General features: G+C 42.6%; 1 protein-coding gene across 2 annotated transcripts in view; it reads left to right on the top strand.

Moving 5' to 3' along the window:
• Positions 1-6,865, top strand: part of ddx10 (DEAD (Asp-Glu-Ala-Asp) box polypeptide 10) — a 70,549-nt gene extending 63,684 nt beyond the window's left edge. The window contains exons 17-18 of one of the 2 annotated variants that reach the window (XM_029690833.1): positions 2,018-2,160; positions 6,425-6,865. In XM_029690833.1, the coding sequence (XP_029546693.1) occupies positions 2,018-2,160; positions 6,425-6,614 (333 nt within the window). In that variant the 3' untranslated portion in view covers positions 6,615-6,865. The remainder of the gene's footprint in view (positions 1-2,017; positions 2,161-6,424) is intronic. The other variant, XM_029690834.1, reaches the window with a different exon arrangement.
• Positions 6,866-17,852: the final 10,987 nt, after the last annotated feature.

Consider the following 17,852-nt stretch of genomic DNA (forward strand, 5'->3'; position numbering starts at 1 on the left):
CTTGGAAACTGCAGATCTGCCCCAGCCCCTGTATCACAAGGTCTCCCCCAAGGCTGTGTTAGGTCCATTACTGTTTATTATTTACATGCTACTCCTTGGTCAGTTTCTCCCATCACTTTGGACTCAGATTTCACGATTATGCAGATGTATATGTACATCTAGATCCACTCAAAAAAGTCTGTCATCATGTTTAGTTTTCTCCCTGGTTAGTCTGTCATCATGTTTAGTGCTCTCCCTGGTTAGTCTGTCATCGTGTTTAGTTTTCTCCCTGGTTAGTCTGTCATCGTGTTTAGTGCTCTCCCTGGTTAGTCTGTCATCGTGTTCGGTGTACTTTTATATACTTACTTATTTCTATGGGATTTTATTGCTTTTCATCCTGCTGCATGTAAATGTATTATTATTGTATGCATATTAAATGCGGCATGGCTATTGCTTCAATGTCATCCACTAAGCTTAGAGCTCTGCCTTTTATTCCATTTCATGTGGATATCGTCATTAAATCAGCAAAGTGCATTGAACTATTGACTTACCAGCGCTTTAGTCTGTAGTCACAAGAACGTAGGAAAATCCATCCTGCAGGTTATGTTTGGAAAGTTCTGAAAGGGGTAGAGTGTATTGATGTAGCTAACTCGGTGTCCCATAACATTTCATGCTCATGACCCTTTGTTTTCCACGGTAGCCTATGACCTGATTGCGGTAACAGGCCGCGTCATGATACGTACTTTCAAGTTTTTTCCCCCAAACAATCAGTGGGGGAGGTCTTTCACACGTCAGATGGCCTGATACATTTTGTCTGGATAGAGCTGTTGGTTTAGAAAGCAGAGCTTTGAAGACTGTTTTCAAAGCCAGTTGAAATTGAGCAGCCCACCTTCTAGTCATGAAAATCAGCATAGGTCTTAACGTTCTATCGAGTTGCTAAAAACAGCAATATTGTCCCCTCTTCAAGGCTTTCTAGAAGCTATTAATAGTCTGGGAGGGGCAAATAAGGCTTGTTGAACACTGAGGTTAGCGACACAGATTTGGATATGTGGAACAAACAGGGCCCTCTCATTATAGCTGTCCATAGAGAAATCTGCCACGGATGCGTTTGTCCCAAATTCTTTCATAAAATGGCGTCCCTGTGGGTCTGAGAACCCGAGCTCATTACCAAGTGCGTTCCACTGGGCAGTTTCATCCATTTTAAGTAGATCAATTATTTCCCTCTCCCTCTCTCAGTACCTCCCCTCTCGTTCCCTGCTTAGATTAAAGAGCACCCAGTGAAACGCCTCGGAACTTCCACTTGTTTTATTTGTAGCTTTTATTGCCCTCCGAATATGTAGGTTACGTTGTGTGACGGAGCTCCACGGGTTATTAGTGAAACACACAGAAGCAGAGTGGTTTGGTGCCCCCGATTCTGTGTTTACGCTGCTCACATTGAGGCTTACCCCTCTGCCTGTCTCTGTAAACCTTTTTTATCCAGCTGCGTTTATCTTGCCCCTCTTCTTTTAACCTGCTCTTGCACCAGGCAGAGTTTGTTTGACTCATCCTATACTGCTTTAACCTTCTAGATATTTGTATCCGTCAGGCTTTCGCTGTGAATATATTTTCATACTATTATTTTGGTCCGCCACTGCAGTATTTCTACTTACCAGCTTCAGACTTGCAGTATTATCGCTGAGTTCATTTACGGATGTGATTTAGTGTGGCTTGGAAAGCTTTCTCTTCGTGAAAGATAACATCCATTAATTGGGCAAACAAACATTGGTACATATACATTACTGTTTATGGGTGAAGTTTTCTCCCTCTAACCATGTTAATTCATTGATTGCATTGCTAATGCCTACTGCTAATTTCCTGTCTTACCCTCACAGTTACACCTGTACCTTTTTAAATGTTTCTGTTTTCAGTCAGTAAGAACTTGTTTCAAGACATTCGGTGGAACATTCGTAGGGGTTCATATAGTCTTCACGCAATTGGTTGATTTGCTTATTGGATCCAACACCTGAGGTATTTGTAGTAATGGTGTATTTTGTCCCAGGAGCAGAAATCCAGTGAGGAGGAGGATGAAGAGGAGGTGGTAGCGTACCTGGGCGGTTCTGATGGAGAAGAGTTTGACCCCAGCACACTGCCCGACCCGGACAAACTACACTACGACTCAGAGGAAGAAGACGACCAGATCAGGTAAAAAAAGGCTACTGTACCATCTAGTCTTTAGGCTGAAACTGGATCCATGATAGACTAAAGGCTCCATACAGGGCTTTTAAAATTGCTTGACAATGCGCAGCCCCTACCTGTACGGATTTTGTGATGAGTAAATCTGAAAGAACAGACATCAATTCGACCAAGCATAGATTAGATGTCTGGATATCACTGATGCATTCCAATCCTTTCAAAACTACCAGACAGAGTCGAGAAGCCATGGTTTGACATTTCTCAAGGAATCCATATTGGGGGAAAAAATGAGATGCTCAGCATTTTAGGCCTGGCGGTCTGTCGAAGAGGGGTTGTTTCTATTGAGCATTAATAGATTCATTAGATTTGCAATGTTGTATCACTGCTTGGCTGCCTGGGGTTATTGGGATTTGTTGTGTAATTGCCTCCGGAGCAGAATTATACCCTTTCCAGGAGGGAGGACTCACTCTAGCTTGCTGAGGAATTGATCGCGGGCGGACAGCAGATAGGCCATAAAGTGTGTAATTAGAGGCAGATTTAAAGTGGCAGCCGAGGGTGAAGGGCAACGTGGCCTCTCGCTACAGGGTTATGCACAAAGGATTTAAAGGCGGAGAGGCAGCCAGGACGAGGCTTCTGGTTTGCTGCTCCACGTCTTCCTGTCTTTTCTCAATGTTTTGTCTACTACGGCAGTGGTTCCCATCCAGGGGTGCTAGGTACTTGAGGAGACTCATGAGACCATAGTCTTACTGGTAAAATGCACATGAGGGATACTCCGGGCAGAGCACAATTCGGTTGGGAACCGCTGTACTACGGACTATTGTCTTTGTGCTCTCGCTCTGACTTGCTTGTACTTATCTCCCTTTCAATTGCTCATACTTCTCTCTCTCTGCCTGTCTTTCGCTCCCTTCGCCTGCATTTATTCCTCCCTTCGGCTTCCTGTGTGTGGAGGATCAGCAGATGTTCCTTCCTCCTCCTCCGTTAGCCCAGAGGGCTGCAGGCGAGAGCAGATTTACAGTCCGCTCCACTTCCCCGCGTTCACTGCATGACTACGAAGGCCCTTTACCACGCAGCTCTACCGCCAGCCTGCCTGTCTCTCTCCCCAGGACGCTGGTTTATACTAGGGAGGGATTTCTCAGAACACCACCGCTTATATATCACCCTCTCCTTGACACCTTCTACTGCACCCCCTCCTCTTCTCTTTCCCTCTCTCTCTTTCCTCCTAGTGTCTTCTTCTGGCAGATTTCCACACACCACTATCTGTAAGAGAAACCTCCCTGTGCTGCTTGTATAAGGCCTGGCCGTTGTTACAGCGCACCAAGAATATACTGTACTGTCCATCCATTCACTCTGGGCTTATCCCTGCTGAATCCATCCATGCCTGTACTGGCCAATTCTTCTGTCTGACTCCATTGCTCACATCCTGTGATGATGATGAATGAGAGTGTAATTGAGTCTCCCTGTCTGACTTAACCGCCGAGCTGTTTGACCATGATCTCCAGGGCAACAGATGGTGGAATGATGCATGGCGGTAGGATTACAGAGTAGCGGATGGATGGATGTCCCCAAGACAGCTCTAAGCCCAATTGGCTGTACCTGGATATAGACATTCATAAGCATGTTACTTGCTAACCCGTTAGAGAAGCTATTGATCGACGCACAGCCTTGAGCAGCCCATATTTCTCTTGTTTCTAGCACGATGTTAATTATGTATAACCACCACCAGGGGGACAGCAACACAACTTAAGCCATGATTGACACGAGGGCCGTAACATGTGAAACATTCCCTCATATCAGTTGTTAACCCCATTCCAGTCTATACTTTATACACTAGCACATACTGTTCTGTTGGCGAAAAGCCTTAAATAATTCAACAGAGACTTAGATTTGACAGTGATTGAACCGAACAATACAGGCAGAAATGGTTTGGTTAAATCATCCTCAGCACTACACAGTACATTGAGCCTTCCTAAGCTTTGGAACTTATGTAAAGATGAATTTATTTAAGATACAGTACTAATTGTTCCATCATAGACGTGTAGATATATAGGGTATGTTATTGCCACTCGGTTGTTAATTTTCTGCTGCTCAGGTTCTTGTTCTCAGCCAAGTGGAAGATAAGATACAGCTTGGCTGGTGTGTTATGGCGCCCAGGAGTATATTAAACACAATACTATATGAGACCTGCTGGCCTGAGGAATTAAATTGAGTCTACAGCAAAAACACTTAGGGTAAGAACAATGATACAGAGGCACAGAAATCTGACGAAGGGGTCAGTTAAGGGGTAAATTAGGAACTTGTCAGAATGAGTCCCGTTTCTGCTCTTTGAAATCTACTGTTGCTGCTCTTTTGGCTATTATAGATGATAATTGCAAATATATCTTCTGATCAGGTGGGACCATTCCCCAACTTCTCATGTCTCACAATCTGTACCGAACAGATGTGCTACACACTATGTTCTTCATTTGGGCTCAGGTTGTGTTCACCATGGGCTAAGGTTAGAGAACCACCCTGTCAGCACTAACAAAACAGCAAAGCAAGACAAATGTACCACTGCTATTCCCCTTTCCTTTTTACTTTGGGTGAAATCACTCCTCCTTATGGCTAGCGAAAAGACTGTCAAGAAAATGCGCTTGCCTACATGTTTGTGGTTGGCAAGATTAATGTAAAAGTAACTGGCCAAACCTTACTAATGTACACACCTGGGTCCTGATTACTAATGTACACACCTGGGTCCTGATTACTAATGTACACACCTGGGTCCTGATTACTAATGTACACACCTGGGTCCTGATTACTAATGTACACACCTGGGTCCTGATTACTAATGTACACACCTGGGTCCTGATTACTAATGTACACACCTGGGTCCTGATTACTAATGTACACACCTGGGTCCTGATTACTAATGTACACACCTGGGTCCTGATTACTAATGTACACACCTGGGTCCTGATTACTAATGTACACACCTGGGTCCTGATTACTAATGTACACACCTGGGTCCTGATTCGTTAGACATGAAATGGAAGAAAATGGGCCGAAACGAGAAGAGACCATCTGAACTTATTTATTCAAAAAATAAAAACCGCTTGTTTTAGTTTTCCGTTGCAAACCGTTTTGTTACAGTGTGCTAGAGCTGGGACGATAAACCCAATGTGGCCATTTTGCTGATACATGTATCGTTCATTATGATAAGTTGCCTATACTAGAGAAATGTGAAGTTTGAAATTAAATAGGTTTGGTTATATGTTATCGTTAATGGGACAATTGATGGCTACAACAATCAAAATAGTAGTAGTAGTTTAAAGGGTAAATTGCATTAATTCAGTTAATTTATTGTGATAAGGATTTTTGGCCATATCGCAGAGCTCTATGGTGTGCCCTAATGAATATGACCCCAATGGGGTTCTGCATGCATGGCAGCCATTTTGTTTTACCTAGTGCTCACCACCCAGTCCTAGAACTGTGGAGTGTCAAAAATCGGAGACATGGATAATAGGAGCGATGGCTCGATCAGCAACGACTCATCGTTTCATTCTGCTTCCTGTTGACATGATAAAGCATTCCCATCTCCCTTTATCCACACCATTTGACTTCATGAAAGACTTAGACTTGTTTTGTTCGGCTCATTTGTTCGATTAATTCCATTATGCCATCACTGGTGTCTGATCATCTTGACACTGAAAGAGTCCTGGAGATCTCTATAGAACTGCTTCTTTCCGCACCATCTCACAACTTTTGAATAAAGAGCCAGTTATTATGTGACGGATGCCTCTTTCCATCCCTCGATTACAAAGAAATCCAACAGTGGGCTACCGCAAGCAATCAAACAGCTAGCAACATTGGAAGACTTTTAACCAAATTGCCTCTGTTGCATTCCTCTACGCCCTTATACAGATTCCCATCAGATTCCCATATTCCCATAATCCAATCAACTAAGGCCCTGGGTTTTGGACAATCATGCCACATGACCTGGATTTTAACCTTTTTATTTAAAGCTTTTTTCATCAAACAGTCACATTTTCTTTTTATGTCAGTTGGTCCAGCACTATCCCCAGACAATTGCTTTTCATTTTTGGGGTAATTCTAATTTCTGGAAAAGGCTTAAAATAAAGGTTCTTAACAAGGTCATGTGACATTAAAGCGCAAAACACAGGGTCCCTACTCATAACCCCTTTCAAACCCATCTCCATAGATTGGCCCTCAATATAAACCCAACTCCCCTTGATATGCGCTGAACTGACTGAACCCTTTCTCCTATCTCTGTTTAAAGCCCTGCTGCTGGGACGAGGAAGCGCATCCGCAGTGACCGCATCGATGACTCGGGTGAAGAAGAAGAAGAAGAGGCAGCAGGGAGCAGGAAGAGACCCAGGCAACAAGCAACCGCCAAGCCCCTGGACACTGGCCTCTCTCTGGCTGAGGACGAAGCACTGGTCCTGCATCTGCTGGGGAACCAGAGCTAGGGCTAACACATTACCCAACACTGTCTTATGGTCTTGTCATTATTTGGGGATGTTCCCCACCATTTTGGGAACATAAAACAAACGTTAGTAACAAGTGACCTGTTATTGTTTTACTGTGATTACGTGTGCTTGTTTGATACATAAAATGTAATTCAATATGAAAAACAAGTGCTTTAGCTAGTACCCATCCACATACTTTTAAAAAATGTCCTCAAGTGTTTATTTGAAATACAGTAATTTGCTCTACCTTATGTTTTGTTTCTCATTGTTCTAAAATACCCTTTCAAGTGCCCATCTATTTCATGACAAAGTAATCACACAGCCATTTCCTTGGCATGTGTGTTTCTCTGCATCTCGTTCCAAGTGATGTCTCTTGTAATATGATTAGATTCTAGCTCGATGCAGGTGCAGCACGACCACCGTTCACTCACTTGGTTAAAGCCCGAAGCCCACTTTCAGCTGTTTCATTTCACAGATGTAAATTACTTTGGCACATTCTAGAAGGAAATGAATGTATAATTCCTTCAACCCCCTGTGATCTCACCAGAGGAGATCTGATCCACACTACAAGGGGGGACTGGCAGGCTGACCGATGTACATTATGCGGACATGCTTTCCCCAGCTCCCGAAACCTCTGTTTTCTGTCCCTTTGCCAATTTTGTCTTAAATTCCCTCTCTTGCTGTCCCGATAGTACTTTTTACTCTTGTTGATCGCCATCAAACTGTTATCCCCCACTACATCTCTCTCCTCTTTTCAGTTTTGTTCTCTCCATCTCTCACTGGCTCTTTCTGGTTCAGCACGTATACATTTCTTTCTCTCTCCCTTCACTGCAGTTCCATGTTTTGAAAGCTGCTCTGCCAATGCAGCCTCCAATGACTTCAAACCACTGCCTTCTTTGGTGAAGCATAAAGCGCTGCATCACTTGTGCCAAAAACAACAGTAATGTTATACCTTCATGTCTCAGTCGCAATCTGCGTCCTATCACCTGTTATTGCTATTTTCCCCCATTCTAGGACTTTGATGCTCAGCTATAGCGCTATTTGACTTGATAGAAAGTAAAGATCCATTGACTGTAATATTAAAATACACTATATATACGAAAGTATGTGGACACCCCTTCAAATTAATGAATTTGGCTATTTCATCCACGCCCATTGCTGACAAGTGTATAAAATGGAGCACAGACATGCAACCTACATAGGATTTTCTACTGCCAATGTTTGTCTAACTGAAAAGCTCAATGACTTTAAACGTGGCACTGTCATAGGATTTCCAACTGGTCACTAAGTAAAATTTCTGCCCTGCTAGAGCTGCCCCGGTCAACTGTAGGTGCTGTTATTGTGAAGTGGAAAAATCTAGGAGCAACAATGGGTCAGCCGTGAAGTGGTAGGCCACACAAGCTCATAGAATGGAATCGCCGAGTGCTGAAGCACAAGAACTGTTCGTCGGGAGCTTCATGAAATGGGTTTCCATGGCCGAGCAGCCGCACACAAGCCTAAGATCACCATGCACAATGCCAAGCGTCGGCTGGAGGGGTGTAAAGCTCGCCGCCTTTGGACTCTGGGGCATTGGAAACGCATTCTCTGGAGTGATGAATCACACTTCACCATCTGGCAGTCCGATGAACAAATCTGGGTTTGGTGGATGCCAGGAGAACTCTACCTACCCCAATGCATAATGCCAACTGTAACGTTTGGTGGAGGATGAATAATGGTCTTGGGCTGTTTTTCATGGTTCGGGCTAGGCCCCTTAGTTCCACTGAAGGGAAGTGTTATTGCTACAGCATACAATGACATTCTAGATGATACTGTACTTCCAAATTTGTGGCAACTGTTTGGGGAAGGCCCTTTCCTGTTTCAGCATGACAATGCCCCTGCGCACAAAATGAGGTCCATACAGAAATGGTTTGTCAAGATCGGTGTGGACCAACTTGACTGGCCTGTGCAGAGCCCTGAACTCAACCCCATTGAACATCTTTGAAATGAATTGGAACGCTCACTGCGAGCCAAGCCTAAAACCCACAACATATAAGTACCCGCAGCAATGTTCCAACATCTAGTGGAAAGCCTTCCCAGAAGAGTGGAGGCTGTTATAGCTGCAAAGGGGGGACCAACTCCATATTAATGGCCATGATTTTGGAATGAGATGTTTGACCAGCAGGTGTCCACATACTTTTGGCCATGTAGTGTAGGCATGTCTAGGATTGCAGAAGTCCCTTTACGGTAATACTCTCAGGTTTTCCAAAAATCCTGCACGAAGGAGTCCCGGATTTCCTTATTCCTAATTACAGGAATATTCTAACTGGGATTTCTAGGGGTTTTTAGAAAATTACTGGAATTTTGTTATCCTAGTTTGACAAAACCCCATTGGAAATTTTAGGACGTCACAAAATTCAACTTCTGTGTGACATGTCTTAATATTATACCTCCGCTTCTACACTTTGATCTCAGCCCTCTTCTGTATCTGTAGTGCACTTATCCCACATACTGCCTCCAGAGAGAGACCCTACTCATTTGTTCAGAATAATGGGGCACAGTTGGCAACAGGGACTTCAAGGTATTCCATTACTGTTATTGGCATCGGTGGTGCAGCTTATTATGCCTCTCACAGAGTGGGTTGATGTTGTTTGAGGCTCACCTGGATTGGAGCCAAAGGGGCAGCTTTCAGGCCCCCAGCACTTTATGTTCAAAGATTACATGGGCGTAGGCCTTGCTCACGACTCCCCTGTGATTGACATAACTTAATTTAGCAGATCCCGAATGCTGTAGAATGCCAGGACAGGCTTTTTCCTAATCTGTCCACCCCAGAGTATTTTTATTTTATTTTACATTTGTCTCTTCCTGTTACAGATTTTTGTTGTCACCATGACAGAACTGATCGCTTCAGAATATGTTTGGGACAGATTTTCTTTCCTGAAATCCAATAGTTTCCCATTTAGTTCTATTAGTAGTTATGTCTGAAAGATGTCCTTAAACCCACTTAGTGCGCCTGAACGGTCACCTTCCACTGCAGTACTTGTTTTTCCTTTCTGTACGCTCATCTCACTCCCCATTTAACACATCAGTAGTCAGTGGGGTGCCTCAGTTAACCAGGGGAGCTGCATTATCTTCACAGCAATTTTACAGTAATGCACTCTCAAAATAGAAAGGCAGCAAATCGCTATTGTTGCTTCACTACTTAAATTGCCTCCTTTTGTCATTGTAATCATTTTTGTGGAAAAGCTATACAAAAATGTATGGTAGTGTAAAACAATCTTGAGTCTTTGAATATACGCAGGGTTGGGTAGGTTACTTTCTAAATGTAATCCGTTAGTTACTAGTTACTTGATTACATTCCGTTACTTTTCGATTACTTTCCCCTTAAGAGGTATTAGAAGAAGATCAACATGTATGTTACCAATTGAATGACATCTATTGCAGATTAAATCAATGTTAAAGTTTAAATAGCTGGCCATATATAGATGTTACATTTTACTTTATGGGTTGGTTATGTAGGCTTCTTCTAACCCATCGCTTTCCACTGCATATAATAATACGATTAAATTAGACTTTGGTTAATGTAAAGATGTATCAGAATTCCAGTCATTCCAATAAATGTTATACCCCTTGATCTTCAAGAATAGGACTTGGAAATATGGAAGTATAGATTAGCCAAATTGTTTTACCTGAGCTTAACCCCAAAACGAAAGACTTATTAGCCACTCTGTTGTTTATGATTTTGTTGTCATGGAGGACTGATTGGGATCATTGAGTCGAGTTGAACTATAAATGCTGCTCTCATGGAATGGCATGCTTTGAGCACTACTGAAATTTGCTATTTACATGTGAAAAATGAATTCCATATGCAGCATTTCTTATAGGCCAATTTGTTAAGAATTTTGTTGGTGACATTTTGATATCTAGTAAGTCACTCTGGATAAGAGCGTCTGCTAAATGACGTAAACGTAAATAATATGCAGCTGTTTAAAGGGCAAATCCACAGATGAAACAATAACAAAACGGTCGTCCGACCTCTGTTTTGATAAAAAGCTGAGGGATGGACCTGGAGAAATGTAACCACTCTCAGATGAATAGACAGCTATGGATGCAAGGACTGACCATCCATGATATCAAAACTGTTTTAACCATGTTATAAGGCTGTACAGTGTTTTTGTTTTTCTCCAATGTTTGTAAACATTATAAATGTAAACAGTCTTATATTTTGGGTTCTAAAATATGAACTAAACTCCATGAGGCATTTATAAATTATATTCTTCAAGAATCATTTATACATTATATTCAAGAATCAATGGATATATAAATATAGTTTAAGTCAAAAAATGGATGTAGCAGCTACAGATAGACTTAAAGGGGCAATCATAAGTGTGCGAGTTAGAGCATGTGTCCATTAGGCCTATGGAAAGAAAATGTATCAGCATGAATTAGATGAGCAAAAAAAGCCCCACTTTTATTCCACAGGCTGGGATCTTCACTATGCAGCTGTTGCAAGTAGACTACACCACTGCTGTCATCCTTACCTCCAGGCGTTTATTCAAGTTGGATAATCTTTGGATGCTGACAGCAGTCACACCATTGGAGACATAGCTTGGACTGTAGCCTACAAAAGTCTATTCCTGCTCTTTTCCCGCGATCCATCAATCACATTTGGTGTGTCATCATAGTGGTCTCTGACTTGTGGTCAGACTCACTGAGGTGGAACAAACTTAAACTTGAGCCTTTTTTCAATGCTGATTTGAATGTCATTGAGAAAACAGAAGTGTCCTCTTTTTTTGTTGTTGCAAACATCCTTTCTGAATATAAAAGTAATCCTCAAGGTAATCATCTAGTTTTTCAGAAGTATCTGTAATCTGATTACAATATTTTAGCTGGTAACGGCTTTACAGGTACCTTTTTGCTGTTGTTGTAATCCCTTACATGTAATCCATCCATGATGTAATCCGTTACTCCCCAATCCTGAATATACAGCAATCAGCAGTTGAAACAATAACAAAGCGTCTCCCAGCTCCTGTTTCAGTAAAAAACTGAGGGATGGGGCTGGAGGAATGTAACCACTCTCAAATTCAGACAGAGCTATGGATGCAAGGACTGACCATTCATGATATCAAAATTAGAGTTTTAACCCTGTTTTGAACCTTTTAGTGTTTGTTTACATTTACTTTCTTTAAAAACATTGGAGTTAAACAAGCTTATATTTTAGGTTCTGATGGGGTGTGACAGTTGAGCTAAGTTCTTGAGGCATTATATTCAAGAATCAATGGGTACGTAGCATTAATTTATACAGTGCCTTCAAAGTATTCATACCCCTTGTCTTATTCCACATTTTGTTGTTTCAGCCTGAATTCAAATTGGATAACATTCGTTTTTCTTTCACCCATCTACACACAATACCCCATAATTACAAAGTGGAAACCATGTTTTTAGACATTTTTGCAAATGTATAGAAAATGAAATAGTTATCTCACTCATTTACATAGGTATTCACACCCCTGGGGTCAATACTTTGTAAAATGTCATTTGGATGTGTTGTGGAAATTCTTACACAGGGACACTCAAAGTCAATCTTAAATGAATCATTGTTCATTTGTCAGCGTGCTGGAGAGGTTCCAACAAACTTAATGCACCATAGTGAATGTCTGTCAGGAGCTCTGCCTGGGCAGTCCCAGCAGTTGTCTTGTATACGGCTATACACAGACAAGTTATATTTGCATCATTTAGCATAATTCATTACCATTTTGTTTCATTCATGTGACAGACCTAAACTGGTTCATAACATGTGACAGACCAATACCTCACTAGGCTTCTTCTCTCTAAACTGAGACCTTAAAACCTGAGATTTCTTTCGTTCAAAACAAAGGTCTGGGCATACTGCCAAATTGCCGCTACTGATCGTGAGGATTGTTCAGTCAGTCACTTGCATGAACACAGAAATTGGTTTATAGAACAGCACGTATAACATTTTCATCAGAGGCGATTACAGCTTTGAGTCATCTTGGGTATGTCTATCAGCTGTGCACATCTGTATTTAGTGATATTTTCTCCCATTCTTCCGTGCAGATTTTCTCAAACTCTTAAGTTGGATGGAGAGAGGTGAACAGCAATCTTCAAGTCTTTCCGCAGATTTTCAATGGGATTCAAGTCTGGGCTTTGGCTGGGCCACTGAAGGATTTTCACATTCTTGTTCTGAAGCCATTCCAGTGTTGCTTTGGCTGTATGCTTGGAATCATTGTCCTGTTGGGATGTAAATCTTCACCCCAGTCTAAGGTCGTTTGCACTCTGAAGCAGATTCTCATCAAGGATTTGCCTGCCTTTGGCTCCATTCAGTGTTCCCTTACCAGTCTACCAGTCCCTGCCTCTGAAAATCAACCCCATATTATGATGCTGCCACCACCACGCTTCACGGTAGGGATGATGTTAGACGGGTGATGAGCTGTTCCTGGTTTTCTCCAGACATAGTACTTTGCATTCAGACCAAAGAGCAACATTTTTGTCTCATCAGACCACAGGATCTTTTGCCTTATGATCGCAGTCTTTCGTGTGCCTTTTTGCAAAGTCCAGGCGTGCTGTTGTGTGCTTTTTTTCCTCAGAAATGGCTTCTGTCTGGCCACTCCCATCAAGCCCAGATTGGTGAAGTGCTGTAGAGACTGTCAAGGTCCTTCTTGCCCGATTGCTCAGTTTCGTCGGCCAGCCAGCTCTGGGCAGTCTGGCCGTCCGTTTCCCACTGCTCTTGCAAACTTTCAAAACTCTAGAAATAGTTTTATACCCTTCCCCAGATAGATGCCTCATCACCAATGTTCCCTCTAAATTGCACAGCCAGGCAGTAGACCGAGACTGCCACACAGAAATATCAGCCCACAGAGAGAAACACAAGATTGAACTTAATTTAACTTTCTAGAGCAGTGGTCACAGACTGGTCAATCTCCAAACATTTCTTTAAAAAACTCGACGATAAAGCCTTGCGTAACAATTTTGTTTTATTTGTCTTGGACGGTAGGTGCACCCGATTCAGCTGCCCAGCACGCCGGGTAGGCGAACTGTTGCCATTTTTAACCATTTCATGTATCTGAAGGTACAAGCTCTGCTTTCCCGGCGGGCCCAGAGAGCAAATCAAGTGCACTGTAGGCCTACCGCTGGCCAATCGGATGGCTCAGATGACCGTGTCTGCAGTAACGTAGCAGGCATTAAAGAAAGCTACAGCTAAGTTGATACTGTGAATTTTCTAAACATTTAAAACAATGACGAGAAAGAAACTCAACGAATACAGCAAAGATAGGCTGTTATGAGTGAGTTCATGTTTAAGTCCTTACTCCGCCCTGTCAGCACTTTGTATTCAACACTTATAAAGCCATAAAATGCACGTGCTTCCTATTTCCACTCAGCGCTACAACAAGTACTGTATCTTTAGGCTTGGTGTTATTATTAGCGGCTTGGGTTTTTTCTAATATGGAAGAATATTTCACTTTCTCTGTTCCTAGGAGTAACAACATGGACTTGTGCATGAGGCAAAAATGTGGCGCGACTCGAGTTTCGCCATCAGCTGGAAGACGGTGTCCCTTTTTGTTCATGGTCAGTGGAGGAAAGGGAGAGCGGAGGGATGCTGAGGCGGACTTTATCTGCTGCTGTCTCCCTCCGCTGAGACTGACCATCAGATGCAGGCACCATCAGCGCAGTAAAATAAAAACGTATGATTTTAAATGTATGCTCACTCAGCTGTGCTTCACAAGTAATACAACAACGGATCTATTACCGGTGTGATCATATAGCCTACCTCAAATTTTGAAATATATATTTTTTTAAATGGCCTGATCAACAATGCATTGGCAGGGCAATTCAAGCAAAGCCAATATGCGGTGATAATGTATTGAGTGGTAGTGGCTAGCATTTTGTCTCAAAGTGATCTTGACTCAAAAGGTTGGTGACCACTGTTCTAGAGTTTTCCCTATTAACACTATCAACGTTTCCCTTTACTGTGGCAATTGTGATCGAATCAACCTAATATTAGCCACTTTCAATGCAACATACCGAAACAAAGCAAACTATGCAAGAGATTTTGTTGTAGGCAGAATGCATCGGAGTAGGATTCTATTGCATTGACACACACTACTCAGCCAGTACTCTACGCAGACCTGTGTGGCATTAAACAAACAGAGCTGCAGTAGGCCTATATTTAAAATAGACCATTGCAGTATATGGATCTGTGCCATTTACTTTGACAGACTGTTTACAGCATGAGTGGTCGCGAGTAGGTGCGCTTGTTTTGAGATCAAAGCGAGAGCTGCATGTAGCCACGTGTGTACATTTTGTTCATATCCTTTGCTAGTTAGTAAGTTTTTATCCCAGTTATAGATCATTTGTGATCAGCAATAGGGAACTGATTGCTTCCTTCAAGAGCACAAAACGTGTACATTTCCAGACATCTTTGAAAAGCATGTCAGGTAAAGAGCTTTTTTTTTTTTAAACTTTAAAGGGGCAGTGTTGTATTTTTAGGCAGGCTTGAATAGACTAAGTAGCCAATAGGCAGAGGGTAGCATAATGTGTCTGATTCTCTGTAAAAATTATATGGGCATAATAATGCATTTTATTTTGTAAAGTGGTTTCTTGCATCAAACAACACAACATTTTTAGCTTTGGATTTCATGGTATAGTTTATTCACTGTCAACTGTGGGACCTTATATAGACAGGTGTGTTTCTAAATCATGTCCAAACAATTGAGTTGGCCACAGGTGGACTCCAATCAGTTTGTAGTGACGTCTCAAGGATGATCAAAGGAAATTGGATGCACCTGAGCTCAATTTGGACTGTCATAGCAAAGGGGGTGTGAATACTTATGTAAATGAGATTTCTGTATATCATTTTCAATGAATGTGCTAAAAGGTCTAAAAAACAAGTTTTCACTTTGTCATCATGGGGGAGAGAGAAAATCGATTTAATTCAGGCTGTAACACAACAAAATGTAGAATAAGTCAAGGGGTATGAATACTTTCGGGAAGGCACTGTAAGTCCACAAATTGATGCAGCAACTGCAGATTGCAGAGACCTAAATATTGCAAAGCCGTAAATCCCCATTTCAATGCAGTCTGGGGGTTTTCTACAGCAAAAGACTAGAAGGCGTAATGTTTTGATGCCACCCACTTATTCGAAGCGTATCTGGCTCTTGGCCTTAGAAAAATATGGCTTGAAGTCTGTCCCCAATTTTGGAAATGAAGCAGATGGCCTTTTTGCGGCGTTGTCGTTGACTCCCCTTTTTTGCCGTGCTCAGAGTGAGTGAGTGATCCAGGGAAGACTGCATTACCGGGTTTTAGCGCAGAGTCCTCTGCCTGTCCTTTCCTACTAAATCTACATAATTAGAGAGAGGGAAATTGAGACTGAAGAAGACGGAGCAGCAAAGTGAGTTTCTACCACAATGACCTTATCAAACTTAGCGGGAGCAGCAAACAGTCGGGGCCCCGCTCACTGCAGTGACAAATGGAGCTGATGAAGTTTGTGTGCGAGGGGGATGGAGGGAACCAGTTCCTTAAGTTTGCGGCTCTCTGTGCCCACAGTCATCCATCAGTGCTGTGGTGTTTGCTTATGAAGTGCCCTCTCCACTCGCCTAGCCAGCCAGCCACAGCCAACTGCTTCTTGGACGGACCTTTTGATTACAGGAAAGCCGTTTCCCCATTTTGTTCAACTTTTTCCACCCTTATCTTCCTGACTTTATGCGCAAAGTACATACTTGATCCACTGATTTGGCCGACAGACCATAGCCCTCAAGCTCCTCTTTGGTCACTTACAGTGCCTTCAGAAAGTATTCATACCCCTTGACTTATTCCACATTTTGTTGTGTTAGAGCCTGAATTCAAAATGTATTCAATATTTTTTGTATCACCCATCTACACACAGTACCCCATAATAACAAAGTGAAAACATGTTTTTATACATTTTTGCAAATTGATTGAAAATGAAATACAGATATCTAATTTACCTAGGTATTCACACCCCTGAGTCAATACTTTGTAGAAGCACCTTTGGCAGTGATTACAGCTTTGCGTCGTCTTGGGTGTGTCTGTAGCAGCTTTGCGTCGTCTTGGGTGTGTCTGTAGCAGCTTTGCGTCGTCTTGGGTGTGTCTGTAGCAGCTTTGTGTCGTCTTTGGTGTGTCTGTAGCAGCTTTGCGTCGTCTTGGGTGTGTCTGTAGCAGCTTTGCGTCGTCTTGGGTGTGTCTGTAGCAGCTTTGCACATTTGGATTTGGGGATTTTCTCCCATTCTTCCTTGTACATTTTTTCAGGCTCTTAAGTTTGATGGGGAGCAGTGGTGAACAAGACTTTCCACAGATTTTCATTGGGATTCAGGTCTGGATTTTAGCTGGGCCACTCAAGGACTTTCACATTCTTGTCCCGAAGCCATCACAGAGTTGCTTTGGCTGTATGCTTGGGATCATTGACCTGTTGGAACGGGAATCTTCGCCCCCAGTCAGGTCATTTTCACTCTGAAGCAGATTCTCATCAAGGATTTGCCTGTATTTGGCTCCATTCATTGTTCCCTCTATCCTTACCAGTTTCCCAGTCCCTGCCACTGAAAAGCATCCCCATAGCAAGATGCTTCACGATAGGGATGGCGTTAGACGGGTGATGAGCTGTGCCTGGTTTTCTCCAGACATAGTACTTTGCATTCAGGGCAAATAGTTACAGTTTTGTCTCATCAGACCACAGAATATTTAGCCTTATGATCTCAGTCTTTCACAATGCCTTTTTGCAAACTCCAGGCATGCTGTCGTTCCTTTTTCTCAGGAGTGGCTTCTGTCTGGCCACTTTCCCATAAAGCCCAGATTGGTGAAGTACTCTAGAGACTGTTATCCTTCTGGCAGGTTCTCCCATCTCAGCCAAGGAACTCTGTAGTTCAATCAGAGTGGTCCATGGGTTCTTGGTCACCTCCCTGACCAAGGTCCTTTTTGCCCTTGCCCAGTTGCTCAGTTTGGTCGAACAACGAGCTTTAGGCAGTCTGGGTAGTTCCATATTTTTCCCATTTCCCACTGTGATCTTGAAAACTTTCAACACTCTATAAATTGTTTTATACCCTTCCCCAGATATTTGCCTCATAGTTTCTGCTCTGACATGCATTGTCAACTGTGGGACCTTCAAATCAAGAACGCGAGGGAATCTGTAGCTCCTCATATGGACAGGCATGTTTCTTTCTAAATCATGTCCAAACAATTGAATTGGCTACATGTGGCCTCCAAGTTGTAGTGACGTCTCAAGGATGA

The sequence above is a fragment of the Salmo trutta genome, chromosome 15 (assembly GCF_901001165.1).
Source record: "Salmo trutta chromosome 15, fSalTru1.1, whole genome shotgun sequence".
In the NCBI taxonomy this organism is placed as follows: domain Eukaryota; kingdom Metazoa; phylum Chordata; class Actinopteri; order Salmoniformes; family Salmonidae; genus Salmo; species Salmo trutta.